This window comes from Aythya marila, assembly GCF_965140915.1.
Source record: "Aythya marila genome assembly, chromosome: Z".
NCBI classification, from domain to species: Eukaryota; Metazoa; Chordata; class Aves; order Anseriformes; family Anatidae; genus Aythya; species Aythya marila.
The window spans coordinates 40,946,253-40,966,694 of record NC_139080.1 but is presented as its reverse complement, the minus strand read 5'-3'; the positions used below and the strand labels follow the sequence as shown (position 1 = coordinate 40,966,694).

Below are 20,442 nucleotides of genomic sequence, written 5' to 3'. Positions count from 1 at the left end.
GTTGAGGTTTGACAATCAGGAGTTTGTTGGCAAAATAAATAAATTGAACTAAATAAATTGAACTATCATGCCTATGATTAAGTGTGATTGATTTAAAAAAAATACAGATGTGGAATGTTATTCAGTGCACCTGATGACAGTACTACCTAAGGCAAAGTATTCTATTATTTTTGCATGGCTATAACCTGAGTTAATACTTTTGGTATCTGTGGTATAAACAAGCTGAGTAACAGTCATTGTCATAGTTCAGAATTCACATATAACCTTTTGATTCACTTTATAATTTATGGGAAAAATTACAAAATCATCTGTATTTTGTAAACAACTAACTGGTTACTCAACACCTAAGACAAGACTTACAGTAAATTAAGGAACTGCAATTGCAGGTTAGCATGCTAGTCATTCTAGATTTTACAATAATGCAACAACTTACATCTCAGAAGCACCACTGGCAGTGTCAGAATAATTAAATCCCACGGATATATGCATTCCAAACAATTGTTTGGAAAGAATATTTTGGCAGTAGATACTGACTATATATACCAGAAATTCTGAAGACTTTGATTTGGGAATTTATGGAAACCTTTACCTAACACTGCATTGTTTCCTGTACTTTTTACATCAACCGCAGTAATCAGGCACTCAACAATATTATGACTAACACATCTAAGAAGTAAGTAGTATCACACAGCTTCAGGCTGTCCCGATTAAAGTTCTAATGTCTGGATATGAAACAAAAATATTCCATTAAGTAAAAAGAGTTGAAAAACGCAACTGTGAAATACTGTATTTATTATTTAATATAAATCTGACTTTATTTGCCACTTGCTTAGCACACAATATCCAAGGCATATATTTGGTATGCAACAGTGCCCTTATAACCTCAAAACTTCCTTCTTCAGTTGGAAATCTGTTAATAACTTTTATTTAGAATAATAAGCTTTAATTCATATTTCTAGTGCAGACATATATTTATTATCCCCATTGTAAGTTTTTGTAAACTGTTATATTTTCTTTGAATAATGATAAAGGTGCTGCGACATTTCCTTGAGTAGGATATAAAAAAGTTTACACTAAAAGTGATATTGTAATGTAAATTCATCATGACCTGGTCTATTCATTTACAAAAAGAAAATAATATTTGGTAACTATGCAGCCCCTCCTGTGATCATCTAAATTAGGCTTTTCTGGTGAACAGATGCCTTCTTAGAATTTGAGTTGTAAGACTAGTGATGATTAAGTTAACATTTCCTTCAAAAGAAACTTGAACTTCAACACAGCCTCAAGTTGTAAGAAAAAGAAGACAGAAACTAAATATTGATTTTCAGAATCAAAGCCAAAAGATTTGCTCTGAATAGTACCAAAAGAATTATTTCAGAATTCAGCTTCAGTGCCAAATGTAATGGTAAAACAAATTCATTTAAAACTGTATTTTGAAAAAAAAAAATAAAATATATGTTTAAGTAAAATGAAATCTATTAAGTAAAAAAAAAAAAAAAAATCAAGAAGGTGAAACTTGGCAAATTTTTTTGATCACTGGAGTTTTTTCTTTAAACTTAATAGCAGCTACTTTTGTGATGTATCTGTAGACTGGTGTGACCACAAATAATTTCATCAATCCACCCCTGCACTCCCCACCCTCTTTTTTTTTTTTTTTTTCAACTTTGTAGTTACTATGCATATAATTCTACTTGTAAAGGAAACTAGAAGGTAGATGTTCAGCGTTCTTCATATCTTGGTGCTTCTAAATTCATTATGATTTTGGCTGATTCTCTCTTACTTCTTCCAGTTTAGAAAGGATCCACTGCATGAAAGGAAAAGGAAATAATGAAAATGTATCCTTAAGTAAAAATCACGTAGAGCAGCTGCAAATATGATTGGGATGGCCACACAATTCACTACCTGCTCCCTCCCCAAGTTTTAACACAGTACTTAAAATTCTACTGTAGATTATAAATGCCTGATTTTCTCACACGAAAATGGAGGCATTGAAGTACCAATATCTGACATGACGACACTGAATACCACAACTAGTTAAGCTGCCTAGGTAGTTCAGTTCAGTTAGTTCAGTTTCCTGGAGTACATTTCAATGAATAATACTTTATAAAATTAAATGAAATCATTATTTCATGCACATTATTATTAACCCTCTGCATTAGTCTACAACTCTAGATGCATCTAGTCCCAGATTACACTATAAAACTAAGGATAACAGAAGACAGTAGACAAGAATTTCTTGTAGCAATGTGATAATACAGTTATTTATAGGAGAAAAAAAAAATGCTTTTCTCAACTATATTCAGTTTCTTTTCATGAATTTTGAATTCTCATATTTTCTGAACACAGAAGAGAAACGTGGCACTTCTCACAGATGCAGAACTCTAGGACACTAGACTAAGACTCTGGGACCTCTGGAAACTCTAGAACTCTAGGACTCTAGACTAGGGCACTACAGTGTCCTCTAGACTGAAAAGGGGAATGAAGTGACCTCATACTCCTTACTGTGAAGGGTCCAGTTTCATTTTTACTGTTCCTAAAATGCTTGCCTTGGTGTCTTCACTCTATACACAAGCACAAACGCAACATTTGTAGAAGTAAGCTGTAGGCTAGACAGCCCAGAAGGAACTCTCGAAGACACCATACTTTCAGTAGGACAGTCCCTAAGAACCTGACAGCATTTTTGATGAAACTTTAAAGTATTCCTTCACTAAGATGTAAGTACAGTCTGTACCAAGTCTATCTGACAAGGACCTTTTACCCCCTCACATCTGCATTCCTGTTGGTTTTGTGTGTGAGGTGCTTGGACCTTTCTGAAAAATAAGCAAACCAACATTTAATGAAAAGTATACATTTTTTTCCTGCTTTCTTTTCCTTGCTTAAGCACTTATAGTATGCATAACATAATTCACAGTCCATGGTGCTGCTTAAAAAAATAAAATAAAAAATGGAGCTCAGCACCTCCATAGAGTACAAGAGAAGTAAAAGTCAGCAATGGGCTCTCAAACACCTTGATAGTATTTGTGATTCTTTTTGAGCTAAGAGCCAAAAGGTATCACTCAGCTGCAGTTGTAAACTACCCTTGCCAAAAAAAAAAAAAAAAAGCAACTTAAACTGTTGAGTAGATGCAGGAGGTGTGCATATATACAAGATTAATTTATTCTTTGTGAAAATAATGATTCATGCCGATTAAAAATATGACAGAATTTAGCAACTTTGCTAACTCATAGTGCTGGTAGCAGACCTGAACCAGGTTGCAGTGAGAACTAATGTCAAAATGAAGAGATCATATAGAACTTATCTAATTATTATAACATCAAATAAGCTATTTGATTCTCTATTAATATTTACCTCATTCTTAAGCTCTGGGGGTAGTTTACAAATATTGTTCTATTAAATTTTACTATTTTAATTCATATTCTTGATTGCTTACTTTCATTAGTAGAACTATCAAATCAGCTGTCTGGCAGTTATACGTCCAAAGATAAAAGTAAGTATAAGTTTGGTGTTTAGATTGAGAATTTCTGAAATTCAGTATCAATAGATCATTGCTCTTTCCATCTGTTTAAGGGCTGAATCAACAACCATTATGCTTGTAGATGTAGTCAGATTTATAAACTAAGATTTATCAGAGACACTAGGGAGATGATATGCATTATCTGGATGAGAATTTTAACAACCATAAGAAAGTGGAAGGAGCTGGTATTTCACACCGTAAACACAAGCTCTAAAGAGCTGCAGGGTCTGAAACACAATCTCAGTTATCTCTCAGTTAGGAGAGATCATGTCCAATGGGACAGAGTACTAAGTATGAGTATGAAATATTTTATTTTCAACACTCAACGTTAAGATTTTTTTTTTTCCACTTTTTAAGCCAAATGCAACACTGGATAATTGTAATCATATTTTGATTTTACCTTAGCATCCTCTGGACTTTTAAAATTAATAATTTTTCCAAATTCTTTGGCATGGAACACAGACTTTACTCGTTCCTAAAAAAAAAAAAAAAAAAAGTAATTAGGTAATTGTAGAGTTAATTTCTTCAAACTTCATGTGTAAGAATTTATTTACCATTAAGGCAGCTATGGTTCAGAGAGCACCAAGCATCATGTACCCATCAAACTAATCTGAGTATGTTCACATCACACACACCCTGAGAAACATCATTTTCTGCCTGAAAACACAGTGGACTTAACACTCCAACAGTAACAAATCTATACCTTCTATACCATGGAGTTGCTGGAGACTGGCCTGTAAAAATAAGTAGGAATGGAATGCAAATAATGGAGTACGGCATAACAAAATTCAGTACCCTATGAAGGAGGATCTTTTTATCCTCCTTCAAGTTATTACCCAGGTTGGCATTCTACTGCTACTGATTTTGCAAGCAGTGGTCCTAGATACTGAAAATAACAATCTAGGCTTCAGAAATAAAACATGGACAGTGATATGCAAAATACACTTTTCAACCACAGATTTCAATGAAGAACATACTGCATATATTTGAATGACCCTGAAATATTGGATAAAGATGTGTTATTCAGCGTTGTTTGAAATGGTAGAAACTAAGAATTACGGTAGGATTTCACCCTGCAAATGTTAATTTGCAGTCAGAAATCCAGTTTGGAGTATTCCAAAACAAAGTGGCTCTGCATTTCATGCTCTGCAATAGAAACAAATAATCTGAGTGAAATACTGAATGACTTGTTCTTTGCAGGTAAAACATCCGGACTATCCTGACACCCAAGATTCAACGATTACACACGTGAAACTTAATAAAACAGAAACAAACCAAATCCCTGACAGCTAAATTTGTTGATTCAAATTATTTTCAGTTACCATCTCAACAGGAATTCAAGATATATATATCTTGAAAAAAAAAATATATATATATATATATAATAATATATATATATATAATTTATATATTTATAAATTTATATAAAAAATTATATAAATTTTTATTTATAAATTTATATAAAAATTTATAAATATATAAATTTATATATTTTATATATATAAATTATTAAATAATTTATATAATTAAATATATAAATTTATATATATAAATATATATAAAATATATATATATTTTATATATATTTATAAATTTTTATATAAATATATATATTTATAAATATTTATATTATATATATATATAATTTATATATATATATATAAAAAAATATATATATATATATTTTAAGGAATATTGCCTCTGTTTCAGTCATCAGTGCTCATCTGTCTCCTTATTCTCCTTTCACAATTTACCAGGGAAGGTTTTGTTTAGTTTGTTTTAATGAAATTCACAACTGAGAGCAACATTCTTCAACTTGAATTGGAAAGGATAAGCACTTGTCATCGTGGTTTTTAAGAAGACATTAACACCTTATTGTATTTTTGATTAACTTAATTAACAAATAATTAACAAATGGAGGAAAAAATCCTGGAAGCATAGCACATGAAGATGGATTGGTTTGATATATTTGAATCTTTGGGAAGGTGTCGTGGTTTAACCCGGCCGGCAGCTAAACACCACGCAGCTGTTCGCTCACCCTCCCCCTCCCTCTCTGGGATGGGGGAGAGAAATGGAAAGTGAAGCCCGTGAGTTGAGATAAAGACAGTTTAATAGGACAGGAAAATAATAATAACAAAAGTAATAATAACAATAATAATAATAATAATACAATGGTGATAATAGGGAAGTAATAATAATATGTACAAACAAGTGATGCACAATGCAATTGCTCACCACCCACTGACTGATGCCCAGCCTGACCCCGAGCAGTCCGGCCCCCTCCCCCCAGCTAGCCACCCCTATATATTGTTTAGCATGACGTCAGATGGTATGGAATACCCCTTTGACTAGTTCGGGTCACCTGTCCTGGGTCTGTCCCCTCCCAGCTCTTACTGCACCCCCAGCCTGCCTGTTGGCAGGACAGAGCAAAAGGCTGAGATGTCCTTGGCTTGGTATAAGCACTGCTCTGCAACAATTAAAACATTGGGGTGTTATCAGCACTCTTCTCATCCCAAGCCAAAACTTAGCACCCTACCAGCTACTAGGAAGAAAATTAATTCTGTTCTAACTGAAACCAGGACAGAAGGTAATAGGGAAGAATTCCACGTATTGGCATGAGTGCTAGAGTGTGCAATAATATTCTCCAACCTTCTGAGAAAGTTGTGCTCTATCACTGTAGTGGGTTTACGTGGCAAGGTCTTGGCAGTGGAGGGGTTGTGGGGGGCTACAGGGGTGGCCTTTGTGAGAGTAATCCAGAAGCTGACCCTTGTTACGTAAGGACCAGTTTCAGATGACTCCAAAGGGACTCACTGCTGCCCAGAGCTGAGCCAATAAGCAACGTTGTTTGTGCCTCTGGGAGATCAGATTTAAGAAAGGGGAAAAAAAAATGCTGGGCAACAGCAGCTGGGAGAGTGAGGAGTGAGAACAGCAGCCCCCAAGGTGAGTGCAGCAGGAGGTGCTCCAGGCAGGCAGCAGCAGGTCCCCTGCAGGCTGTGCAGGGAGAGGCCCCTGGTGGAGCAGGCTGTCCCCCTGCAGCCCATGGGTCCCACATGGAGCAGATCTCCACGCTGCAGCCCCCCCATGGGTGGAGGAGCCCCCGGTGGAGCAGGTGGATGTGGCCTGGAGGAGGCTGCGGCCCATGGAGAGCCCCCGCAGGAGCAGATTCCAGGCCAGACCTGCAGCCTATGGAGAAGGGACCACACAAGAGCAGGGGATCTGGTGGGAGACCTGTGCTGGAGCAGTTTGCTCCTGAAGGATGGAGGAGGCACCCCATGGTACTAACCCCTATTTCGACCAGTTCTTGAGGAGCTGCAGCCTGTGGGAAGCCCAAGCAGAATCAGCTTGGGAAGGACAGCATCAGCTGGGAGGGACCCCACGTGGAGAGACTGCCTCACATGGCAGAGAGTGACCATGAAGGAGTGGCAGCAGCGAAGTGCTATAGACTGACCAAAATCCCCATCCCCCTTTCCCCTGCACTGTTTGGGGTGAGGAAGTGAAAGAAGGCGGATGGGGGGAAGGTGTTTTTAGTTTGTTTTGTTTCTCACTTGTCTAGCTTGTTAGTAATAGGCAACAAATCTTACTAATCTCCCTATGCTGAGTCTGTTTTGCCCATGATGAGAATTATTGAGTGATCTCCCCATCCTTACCTCAACCCTTCAGACCTTTTCATTGTATTTTCTCCCCCCTTCCCTTTGAGGAGGGGAAGTAAGAGAGCAGTTGTGGTGGAGCTCAGCTGCCCACCTGAGTAAAACCACTGCGATCACCATTTTCCAAAGTATGAAATTTGGAAATTTCAGACAAACCGGTGCATACCAACATAAAATCCCTAGGACTCAAGGAATAATCAAACACCCAGTTTAGCATTCTGCTTAAAACAGTCAGAAGCTAGTAACATGAGGAGTTCCCAATGCCAAATTCAACTCCCTTCTATCTATAAGTACATCTCAACTAGAAGACAGATCAGGAGTTTGAAGTTCAATATTATAAAAGATCACAAAAAGATAACAAAACATGATCAGGTTAATATACCTTTGCTTCAATGCGTAATCTTCTGCCATCAACAATGAATGGATCTTTAGTAAACTCATCATAAGTGTATTGCCATTCACATGTCAACTGTCCAAATGTCCCTTTTGTCACAAATAAGACACCACTAGACAATAGAAAAAAATTATAATTTAAAAATCGATGTAAAAATACGTAAGTTATCAATTTACACTAGATCTAGTGAAGCCATACATTGTTTCAATACAGTTCCCGTCTAATTATATATAACAACTGTACAGCATGCTTTCTGAAAGTCTGAATTTTGAATGTCCTCTTACTTAAAATATTGTTTCGTAGCAAGAGCATAACAGTATTTGTAGCTGTGTTTCTAAAAAATGTTGTAAAGACTTTATTTATGAAGGATGACTGATACTCGTTAGACGTTATTGATTCTCCACTCCTTTATCATCCATTTTCCTCTAAAGTGCTAACTGAAGTGAATCCCAGTTTTATTGACTTCAACCTAACCAAATTTAAAAATACATCTTAGTTACAGAAACTACAAACCCAACATTCTTTTTTGTCCTTAAATAGCAAAATTACTATGACAGTCAAATAACCTACTTCTGTGATGAAAAATGCTGCTATTGAATAAGATAATTATAAGCACACTAGACATGCCTTCATCATTATCGTATCTGCATATGTAAGGATAGACACATCAAAGCCTAGTTACTGATCAGGAATTAAGGCATACACATTTTTGATGATAGAGTCTTAAGCACTTATTCATAGCCAAAAGTTTACCTCTTTGTCACCATTAACAGATCTGTATTGTTGACCATAGCATGTGCAATATATCTGAGTTTTGCAAATCTTCCATTTTCAATTTTCTAAAAGAGATAAAAGTTTTACAGTTTTGAATATGCTAGTACAAAATTAACATATTAATTTTTGTTTAAAATGTATTTATCGCCCAAAAGTATAAATTATAACAAAGTATATACCACATACTTTTAAAGAAACTACTTTCATAAGTCAAAATGTGACTAACAGATCCGTGACAGCTAATATTATAATTACATGTATATAGAATTATTTAGTCCCTGGAAATGCAGCTGTGCAAACAGAAATCAATCCTAACAAAAACTGGCAAGGAACAATTTAATTTCCCCAAAGATTTCAGGACTCAGTTTTCTACATACTACTGCTACGGTCCAAACTTCTGCTAATACAGTTCAAAGACAACACAAGAAACCAGTATGGTCAAAATACACCTAAGGAGGATTTGTTTCCTAATTTTTACATAGAATCATCTCCAAAACATTGGAGTCATTAGCCCTAGGTTAAATCTATACTTAACTGTCCACAAATACCCACTTACCACATATACTTAATGTGGTAATATACTTACATATATATACACATATACTTACCACACATGACTTAATGACACATTTAAGGTAATGCTTAACATTTTTCTGTATTCTTTCATTTTCCTCTGAACTTGCTTAATCCTTTTTTTTTTTTTTTTTTTTTTTTTAAATTTCTGTGAATATTGTAGCTGAATATTTTTTACTAGTCATTAAATTTAAAACATCAATGACATCAGATTAAGTTTTTTTTTTTTTTTTTAAATAGAGGGTCTATAATTTTAACATGACTAGGCAACCATGGGATTTCTGACTTTCCAAGCAACGAGTGATCAGATTAGTGACCAAATCAAGACTGGTGCATCTCAGTTAGACTGCCTGCCTGCTTCCTAGCTGTTAGAAATTGGAAGTAAATACAGATCAGTATAAAGCAGTATGACTCAATAAATAGTTAACTATAAACATATTGTTTCAGATATGTATGGGAATATTTTAAAACATGTATGTTAGACCTCACTACAGTCAAAATGACAAAACCATTTAATGAGTATTCATTAACACTGGAAAATGATAAGGACATTTAATGAGGTCTACACCAAGACTGGAAATCTGACAGCGGAGATAACTTCACACAAACAATTTTCTACAACTGATGCCTTCCCTCAAAAATGCTGATTCTTTCATGATTGGAACACAAGAACCTTCACAACAAGAAGTTCCTGAAAGAAAGCTTTCTAGAAAGCACATGAACAGCGTATCAGAAAATTCTGATTACTTTCCTATCCCCGAACTTGTTGGGCTGCAAAACCACAACTACTGATCACGTGCCTACCTATGCAAGTCATTGAGTTTATTAGTGCAAAATCTAGTGTCAAGAGCTAGCAAAAAGAAAGGCATAAGAAATGAGTGATTAAGGGCTTGGAAAACTCCTTTCTTTGTTTATTGCTCTTCTAGAAAGACTCTTTAAAACTTCTTATTCAGGCTTTGTCTAGGGGTTGTCATCAGACGATTTGAGTTTCTTCCTGCCTCTCCTATGAAGTACCAGCTTTGATCACAAAGTAACTAAAAAAACCTCTCACAAGGCAGTCTTCATAACGTTCCAGCATTAAGGTTCGTAGACGGAGGAAGGATAGTTAAATAGAGGTAACCAATATATGGTTGCATTTAATCTGCAGGACTCTGTAATGATTTTGGCACAAGTTCTCCAATTTAGTCAGCAATTTCTCTTACTGACCAAACACATTCTAAATATTCGGAAGTATAACCAGTATCTCTCTTCCATTAACAGCAATTACTGGGGAGAAAAAGCAAATAGAATAAAGATCCTCCTCATCCAAATTAGACTAAACTTATTTCTCCTGCATCAAAGCAAGATAACTTTCTTAATTTTTGTGCAGCGTTAGGGTAAAGGGAAGAGTGGGTCTTATGAGAGCTGATTACCTCTCTTTTTGTCTTTCCATTAGCTTGTTAGGTAATTTTTGACGAATCGCATCACCCTACTGTAACTCATTCAGTTTACTGATAACGTACAAGAATTATGTAACTGGAATCACAGAATATCCCGAGTTGGAAGGGACCCACAGGGATCATTGAGTCCAACTCCTGGTTTCACAAAGGACCACCCAAAAATCAGACTGCATGTCTGAGAGCATTTTCCAAAGGCTTCTTGAACTCCAGCAGGCTCATTGCCATGACCACTGCCCTGGGGAGCATGTCCCAGTGCCCGACCACCCTTCTTGGTGAAGAACCTTTCCCTAACATCCAGCCTGAAGCTCCTCTGATGCAGCTTCATGCCATCCCCTCAGGTCCTATCTGGTCACCACAGAGAAGAGATGAGCATCTCCCATTCTGCTCCCCCTCGTGAAGAAGTGAGAAAATTATTATGGAAGTGTAGTGCTTAACTGTCACAAAGGTTACAATTCTATACATCACCTATTCAAACGTCCCCAAAATTCCATGGAAACTATTTTATTCTACTAAAATTCACAAACAAAAGACTCAGTCAGCACAGAAATATTGTTAGGATGTAGTGTGCAAAGCTTTCCTTCCTGAAAGTTGAACTGAGACTGAACTTCTACTCATTGCTAGCTGTAAGTCAAAGATCATAAACTCTGTCATCTGTGTTCTATAGTTTTGTAGTCAGTAGATATTAATTAGGAAATTAACACAGGATGTGTTTCAGAGTCCATTTGCAAAGGTAATACACGTCTATGTCAAATGTCATGCAGTAACTACATATAAAGACTAAGCTTATTTCACTTTTAGATTTTTCTACCCCCACTGCACTTGTTTTTTTCCAACGCTCTATTCCTTGTACCTGTCCATTATGAAATACACCACAGAGGGATAAACCAATCTACTGCTGATAATGGCTACTGAAATGGCTTATAGAACTCAAACATAAAAAGATATATAAAATGTATCCCTTAATATAGATACATAAATATATTTTAATATTATAATTTTACATTGTTTAGTTATTAATCATTTTGAGAAAGATAGCAACTTATACCACTTTGATGATGAAAACAATGAAGTTAACACCATTGTTTGTTTGATATCAGTTTCACTACCGTAAGAAAACAAGTGCTCATGTTTAAAACAAGTGCCATACTTCGATTTAAAAATGCTTAATAACTTTATTACATTAGTATATATTCTGATTCATTGACTGCAAATAGAAATTGAATGAATCTGTTGAAAAAAAGTCTCCAGTAGCTGTAAAGTGCAAAGCAATCAAAGCACGAATCCTGTCCTTAGAAAATTATTCTTACCTGTAGTAAAAATACTTAGATATCACTGCGATAATTTAATCATAGATGTGATCATCTATGCACGGATGAATACGCAAATACGCTCAGTGTCCAAAAGTGGCATCTCTGTATTTGGAAAGACTCCAAATCACAGCACATGTCCCTAATTCATTGGAAAGCAAGGACAGAGGCCCTTAACAAAGTTAGAAATGAAAAACAACATGCTGGTAGCAGAGAAAAAAATTAAAATCTATGATAATTCTTGTTATAGTTCTCCTAAAAAATACCTGAAAAACGAAAGTTGAAATGTTTGAACTCCTCTGAACTGAACCAGTTTTGTAAAAAATAGCATAAACACCATTACTACTTGAAAAGTAGTAACAAATCTGTTACCCTTACCTCTCGTTGCTCAGATCAACTTGAAAATTTTAAAGGCTTTTGGATTGCCAGTCTATTTCTTCATTGTACTGGGTCTGGCAACCAATTCCAGAAGAGCTAATAGGAACCCAGGGAGAGGGAAGGCAGTTACCATAATATCCTTCTCCCTTATACCTCCTTCTGCTTCTTTCACACAGATTTTATTATTATTATTATTATTTAGTATTATTTACATTGTATGGGATATTTCCGGTCAGCTTGTGTCAGGTACACCAGCTGTGCCCCTTACCAACTTCTTGTGCACCCCAGCCAACCTGATGTTGGGACACCATAAGAAATAGAAAAGGCTTTCATCCTGCATAAGTACTGCTCAACAAGAGCTAAAACTTCACTGTTATCAACACTGTTTTGGTCACAAATCCAAAAGATAGCACAAAGACAGCTGCTATGAAAAAAAATTATCCCAGCCAAAATCAGTCAGGAACTGAATGATGTCCAAAAGTTTGAGTTGCGAAAGCAATCTGTTGTTGCTGCAAGGAACTACAATGCTGAATGCATCTCTAAGCTCAAATCATCAGACAACTGCTTTCGAAGTTGTAGAATTACTATTTAAAAAGTTGTAGAATTACTATTTTTCAGTAGATTAACCTGGTATTACTACATATCCAATCTTCCCCACAGAAATATGTTATTAATTCTAAACAGAATTTAGGTAATTTGTTAGATTTAGCTTAAACGTGTAAAAAAGGAGAAAAGTTGTTAAAAAGAGACAAAATAGCATATATAAAACATTCATTTTTATGCTATGCAAAATTATCTTCTTATCCTTTATTAATGAGAACTAATATTAATCCTTTAATATTAATCTTCTCATTTCAATTATCCTAATGTGCATAATTAATGTCCTATAAAAAACTAAATTAAGGCTTCTGTCTATTAGTGGCCAAATTCAAGATTCCATTCAGCCATGCTGAACACCAAATCTGAGCTCTGCACACTTCTGTTCAAAACAACAGACATTTTTGGTCAACGTTAAAATTTTGACCACGATATGTAGGACAATTAAAATTAGGATAGTATCTTTCTTTCAGAACTTTGTTTTTCCTTCACAACACAATTGTAGTTTGCCTGTGTAAACTGGCAGAATATCTCAGCCAATTATTGGTCTGAATACCAGAAGAATTCTTTTGATGCCCTGAAAGGAGAAATCATACCAATCTACACTTTCATTTTGATGACCACATCTAGATGTTCTTAGTATTTCCTGCCAATACAACAAAGGTTCTTCAATAAGTAGCATCTGAAGTGCTTACTGGATCTGCAGGAAGCCAGGGGAAAAGACTGCCTTTTTCTACATTCTCTAACACATAACAAGTTGGTGTATACTTTGCCTGGGACACTTCCAGTCATTACTTGCTTTTCTATCATACATATGTATGAAGCACATATATGTGTTTCAGTTACAAGCTAAAATGAAACTAAGTCAAACAAGCTTACACATTCATCTTAAATAACTGGTGTTAGCTGCAGTCCAAAAGAGCCTGTAAATATCTTTCAAGTCTTCTATTTGGGGATGGGCAATGACAATGAAATATTATTCAAGTGTTGCACGTGACAGTGCTAAGGTTGCCATTCTTTTCTCTAACCGAGACACAAGCTTTCTAAGTGAGGAAGGATAATGACAACTCTGACTCGACTAGGGGAGAAGAAAACTAGATACTATGCATGAATACAACCTGGTAAAGCTCAGAATGATATAGGAAGAAGAAAAGTTATTTTGAATTTTTGAAAGAACTTAAAACTGTAAATTTAAGAAATAAAATCTCAATTTTAGAGGATATGGATGTTTAAATTTTGATGTGAACTTAAGCCTAAGAGACATGAAGGAAGGAGAGAAAGGAGTATCACACCTTCTTCTACTCCTCAGATGTTCTTTTTGGCAGATTGAAGTTTGAATACCAAGAAGCAAGCATATGATCAACCCACTCCAACATTCTGTTATTTGATCTGAAGCTCAACTCATGACCAAAAAAGGTACATTGAACTGAAAGCCAAACATTCCCTTCTCCTCCTCCTCCTACCCCCCCCAATGTTATAATAAGATACACAAATTGCTATAAAGGACTAACTTCTCTATAAGCTTAAATCCACAGCAGCACGGTTGGGGGAGCAGCTCTTATACAGTACTTGAGAAAAGCCCTCACAAATTCTCAAACTATGAAGGCAATTAAAACCAAATTTAAAATGGTTTTGGATTTACTTTGTTTTTGTGTAGACACTGATCTATAGCACAAAGAACTACATTAATTTCATGGTGGAACTGTTAATAACTTAAGAATGTAAGCATGACACTAGCCTTTCTTGCAGCCTTATTCACTAGCAGGACAAAAATCAGTGATTTCTGGCAGAAGTCTATAGATTCTGTAACTGACTTAACAAGAAAAGTATTACTAGTCTTTCAAATGATCCCAGAAACTTTCTATAATACCTATCCTTATCAACTTGAGTCTGTAGAGCTTCAGTTGGTAAAACAAAAAAGACAAAAGATCAAAAATGATGTGCTGGACAACATCAAAGATAAAGAGCACAGACAATTCTTCACCTCAGCAAGGGGGAAGCACATGAATTGCAAGTCACCACAATGACAGTCACTAAAAGAGTAAAACTAAACACTTGCTCAAGTAGGGCCACCTAGAGCAGGTAGCCCAGGACTCTGCCCAGGCAGCTTTTGAAGATCTCTAAGGAGGGAGACTTCACAACATCTCTGGGCAACCTCTGCTGCTGCTCCATCTCTACACAGTAAAGAAATGTTTCCTGATGCTCAGACAGAACCTCTCATGTTCGTTTGTGCCCACTGCCTTAGCTCTTGCCCTGTCACTGGGCACCAGTGAAAAGAGCCTGGCTCTGTCCTCTTTGTACCCTCCCTTCAGGAATTTACAGACATTGATAAGACTTCTCCTGAGCCTTCTCTCTTCTTCAGGCTGAAGCTCTCTTGGCCTTTCCTCATAGAAGAGGTGCTCCAGTGTCTTCATCACCTTTGTGGCCCTTCCCTGGACTCTCCAGCGTGTCCATGTCTCACTTCCACTGAGGAGACAAGAACTGGACACAATCCTCCAGGTTTGGTCTTACCAGTGCTGAATAGAGGGGAAGGATCACCTCCCTCAGCCTGCTGGCAATACTCTGCATGGTGCAGCCCAGGATAACTTTGCAGCAAGGACACATTGCTGGCTCACACTCAACATGATATCCACCAGGACCTACAGGGCCTTTTCTGCATTTCCAGCTGTGTGTTCCCCAGCATGTACTGGTTCCTGAGGTTGTTCCTCCCCCAGTGTAAGACTGTCCACTTCTCTTTGTTGAACTTCTAGAGGTTCCTGTCAACCTATTTCTCCAGCCAATTGAGGTCCCCTCGAGATGGCAGTACAACCCTCTGGTCAATCAGTGCTGCCTCCCCTCCCCCATTTTATGTCATCTGTGAATTTACTCAGGGTGCCCCTCTGTCCAGATCATTAATGAAGATGTTAAACAAAACTGGACCCAGTAGTGACTCCTGGTGTAGTCCACTGTAACCTGTGCTTCCAACTAGATTGTACCACTGACAACTATCCTCTGGACCCAGCCATTCAGCCAGGTTTATACCCACCTGCTCATCCAGCCCATACTTCAAGAGCTTCTCTATGAGAATCTCCCCTATGAGAAACTCTCTTTGACACAGGGTCTGTGTCAAAGACTTCAATGAAGTCTAGGAAGGCAATATTCACTGTTCTCCTCTCATCCATCAGGGTCATGCTTTCATTAAAGAAACTATCAGTTTGGTGAAGCATGATCTTCCCCTTGGTGAATCAATGCTGACTGTTCTTGATGATTTCCTTCTCCCTCACGTGCCTAGAAATGGTTTCCATGATAGTTCCATCACCTCCACAGGAACTGAGAGGTGAGGCTGACTGGCATCATTACAGTTTACCATGTAATTCTTACCCTTTCTGAAAACAGGAGAGATATTTGCTTTCCTCCAGTCTTCAGACTTCTCCCAGTTACCATGATCAACCGCAGATTGTATTGTTGCACTGCCACTCTCAGTCTGCTCACTTTCTCACCGCTTGTAGGTGCATCCCACCAGGGCCCATAGCCTTATGCTTGCTTAAGTATTCCCAGATCTGATCCTCCTCCACCAAAGACATATCTTCCTTGCTCTAATACTTGCCCTGCTCTCTCTCTCTGGGACTTTGGATTCCTGAAGGCCAGTCTTGCTATTAAAGACTGAAGCAAAGAAGGTATTCAGTTCCTCAGTCTTTTCACTTCTTATGTAAAATCAGGTCTCCTGCTTCATTCAGAAGTGTGTCCACATTTTCCCTAGCCTTGCTTTTGCTACTCGTGTTCTTACAGAAGCCCTTCTTGTAGTCTTTGATATCCCTGGCCAGATTCAAGTTCATTTGGGCTTTAGCTTTCCTAATTTCACCCCTGGATGCTTGGAAAATGTGTCTGCATTCCTCCCAGGCTAGCTGTTCATGCTTCCACCTTCTGTACCCTTTCTGGGTTCGAGTTTTGTCAGAAGCAACTTGTTCATTGATGGCCTCCTGGTATTTCGTCTGACTTCCTGTTTGTTGGAATGGACTGCTCTTGTGCTTGATAGAGGTGATGCTTGATTTTAACCACCTTTCTTGGGCCTCTCTTCCCTCCAGGACCTTATCCCACAGGACACTTCCCAGCAGATCCTTAAAGATGGCAGTCTGCTCTCATGATGTCCAGGGTTGTGAGCTTGCTTTTCATCCTCCTTCCTGACCTTGGGATCCTAAGCTCCACCATCTCATCATCACTCCAGCCAAGTCTGCCTTAGACTTCCGCATTCCCAACAAGTTCCTCATTGCTGGTGGGTGTGAGGTTCAGTAGAATACCTTACTGTTTCCTCTGTCACTTGGAGAAGGAAGCTATCATCAAGGCACTCCAGGAATCTTCTGGACTGTCTATGATCTACTACGGTGTTCCTCCAACAGGTATTATGGTGTCACCCGTGACAACCAGGGCCTGTCAACATAAGGCTGCTCCTTCAATTTATCAGTGAAAAAGAATATAAAAAAAATTGTGCAGCCAAAAATTATACTATTAAAATACATTTAGTTAAAAAAATAGACTTCAAGAGTTAGTCTTTTTGTTTTTTAAAATAACAACAACAACAGTCTATTACTTTAAATCCCTTAAAAAAAGATCTCCGAAGTTTTCATCTTTGGTGCATTAAAATGCATCAGTTATGAACAGTGAGCTATTATACGTTTCACAGGTTTTTGTTCCGTGATAGCGAAATGAAATTCTATTATCAAATTTTTGTTATCCTAAATCCAAATTATTTATTTTCCCAATATACATATTCACAGAAGGCTACTTGTGACAGAAACAGATAAAAAGTTGCACAAAATGAATGACATATATCTGTAGACATTTCAAAACTACAACCATACACCACGAAAGAGACAAAATAATTAAAGGTATATGAACATATTTTCCGAATAGTGTTTGTTTGTTTATTTATTTTTCTCCTGTCTAACATTCTAAAACTTTTCAATTTGCTGAGTAAAGGAAACTCTTCTTTGTTCCAGGGGAATTTTATCCCAGTGGTACTTATCCAGAAGAACCTAAAGTAGTGATACCTAACCCAGAAATACTACCATTCATGCTAAATTTGACTTCCATATTCTGTAATGATTTGTAAAATTGTAATTTTTAAACAGCTAAAAAGCTAGGTCAACTTGACAGGAAAAGTGTATCATTTCTATAAATTAAATTCTTGCTTTTTCAAGGATGCTTCTTCAGTCAAAAAACAACTACATTTCTACCTAACAGTGTTTTAGAGTGAGGAAAAATATGTTTTGTTATAAAACTGATATACACTGTTTTGTAAGACAGGTCACTATAGAAGGCATAATTTTAGAGAGTAAAGAAGTATGCTAAAAAGCAAAAAGAAAACTTCATATAACATATTCAAGGTACTAAAAATGCAGTAAAGTTAGGAAAAAGAGAAAAGTAACCGTTCAGAAAATTAAACCTAAAATTTCCTCAACTTTTAGGCATGGCATGCCTCTTTTCACAATTGAAGATCATTTCCTACATTCTTCAAACATATTTTGAATATCCACTTATATAAAAAATATTCCAAAGCCTTCCCAAAGTGCTTCAGCCATAAACAATCTTTAATCTACCCCTGTATGACATCCAATTGTGATGCCACTATTACAAACTATCTAACAACACAAGGTAAGCAGCGAACTTCAGCATCAGTAGTTTCAGCTAAAGAAGCTCTGAAACTGAGATTTCCCTTCTTTTATTTAGGAGATTACATGTATATATATATTTCTTGGTTCATTGCCCAGAGATCAGCTTTTGAAGGCATACAGCCAGAATAATGAGACTTAGAGGTTTTAATACTTCTTTCTTCGGAATGCTGAGAACCGGAAGACAATACATACTAAAAGACAAGACATCATCTTTGATAAATATGAAATAATTTTAAAGCTCCTTTGCTTTAGAGTAGTTCTAATTAATCCAATTTAGCTGAAGAGTTAATACTAATATGCTACTTACTGATACATAAATATCTGTTGCAAGGAACCTTGAAATGCAGTACAAAATGTAAACTTAGCAACAAACCACAAAAAAGAAAATTATGCAAGCCTTCCAGTGAATACAGAATAAATACTTAGCTCTACTTATTTCTTTAAGAATTATGTTGTAGAATTTAGTGGTATTATAGAATTTACAATACAGAATCATCATGGTTCAATTGTTTTATTTAGTGTTCTTTCATGTCTACCTAAAGCAAAACCTTTTTGCATGTGGCATGTATTTTACCACACAGACTTATAAAAGTACTGGCATTTTCTCAAGCTGTCAGTGATTGTACCTAAGTTTCAGATCTAGGGTGGGTTTTGAGTTTTTGTTGTATGAATGAAAAAAAATGTTAATTTAAGAACTAATCATTTATGGTCACAATTGAAAATACCTAAAGAAGCTATTATATTTCATACATCTAAGGATTCCAAATGCTACATAAGCATTTAAAAATTGTGGTAAAACAAATGTCCCTTTCAAAATACATGTACATTTATTTCATCTTTAAATAATTTCATAAGACATTTAGTGTTTTGACATAATCTAGTTTCAGGAAACAAGAACAACAATGTTGGAAGAGAACAGATGAATCCATTTTAGATATAATTTAAATGTGTTTATTTATAAGAAGAAAAGCAGACAAAATAGTTTTGAAATATGAAATAAATAGAATATTAAAGTCAAACAGCATTTTAATACCAATCATGACTGTACAATTCAGTAAAGTACTACTGAACACATTTAAAAGCATTCCATCTAGCAAATTATAACTAAAAACTGGAAAAGGCAATTTGCAAATGCAAAAACATTAAATACACTTCATAGAAACATATCTATAAATAAATTCTAAGTCATGGTATTATTTCTTTATATTACTCAGTACGATTTTCACTTAATATCCAGTTGTGTATAGATATGACTTTTTATTGTTGTATGTATTTGTTATATATTATATATATATTTGCTGCTTTGTCTAGCACTTACACATTTTACTTGTCTCCCTCTCTCCTCCCCCCCCCCCCAACTTTCTTTTTCCTAATTTTAAAAATATTAGTACCAGACATCCCCAATTTCTCAGCAGGAAATAAAGTGACAACGTTTAATACTGAACAGTCAAAAGAATGCGACAAAGGCCATGTACATCTTACAGTCCATATTATCCTAACTGTCATCATCATCACTACTATTGTGAGTCTTAGTCCATTCCCTGTAGGCCTGTCTTTTCTGAAAGCATGACAAGGGAAGAAGAAAGCAGAAGTATTAGTTTAGAAGGATTTGTTTGGCTGACATTGTTTTTTATTTTTTTTTAATTATTATTTTTTGTAATTAAAGGAAAATAAAAGAATACAGTAATTCTGCAGTGACATCCTAGTTTAGGGCATAGTACAAGCACACTAAATCTATTTTACTGTCTATTCATTTTGGTTAGCAGACGCAATATCTAAAGTCGCTAAAAGAAATTTTATTTAGATCTAATCTGGTAATCTTCTGGAAGTACTACAACACAATAAATGCAATGGGGCCAGTCACCAGACTTGTATGCAAAGAAGTAGCATAAAAGGGGGGGGGATTACTCTTTTTCCCCATAACAAAACTTCCCCATAACAAAACTGCTTCACATAGGGGATATGTAACACTGAGCATAATGTAAGACAAAGAAATATCTCTAGAATCAGAAATATTAAGAACCAAAAAACTCATTACACTTGAGGAATAGGATTAAGACGTCAAATATGTCTTAACAAATGTTAAGACATCAGATACATCTTACCAGAATAAAAGTGACACAATTTATTATTTTCTGATTTGACTGTCTACAGGGAGAACTGTTTGG

The 20,442-nt window shown here is 36.1% G+C and overlaps 1 protein-coding gene across 3 annotated transcripts in view; it reads right to left on the bottom strand.

Moving 5' to 3' along the window:
- Positions 1 to 461: 461 nt before the first annotated feature.
- Positions 462 to 20,442, bottom strand: part of VPS13A (vacuolar protein sorting 13 homolog A) — a 119,986-nt gene continuing 100,005 nt past the window's right edge. The window contains exons 69-72 of one of the 3 annotated variants that reach the window (XM_082783482.1): positions 8,309 to 8,394; positions 7,544 to 7,667; positions 3,915 to 3,989; positions 463 to 1,804 (exon numbers count right to left, since the gene is read on the bottom strand). In XM_082783482.1, coding sequence (XP_082639608.1) covers positions 1,754 to 1,804; positions 3,915 to 3,989; positions 7,544 to 7,667; positions 8,309 to 8,394 — 336 coding nt within the window. In that variant the 3' untranslated portion in view covers positions 463 to 1,753. Of the gene's footprint in view, positions 1,805 to 3,914; positions 3,990 to 7,543; positions 7,668 to 8,308; positions 8,395 to 19,219; positions 19,833 to 20,442 lie in introns of those variants that run through there. The other 2 variants (XM_082783483.1, XM_082783484.1) reach the window with 2 other exon arrangements.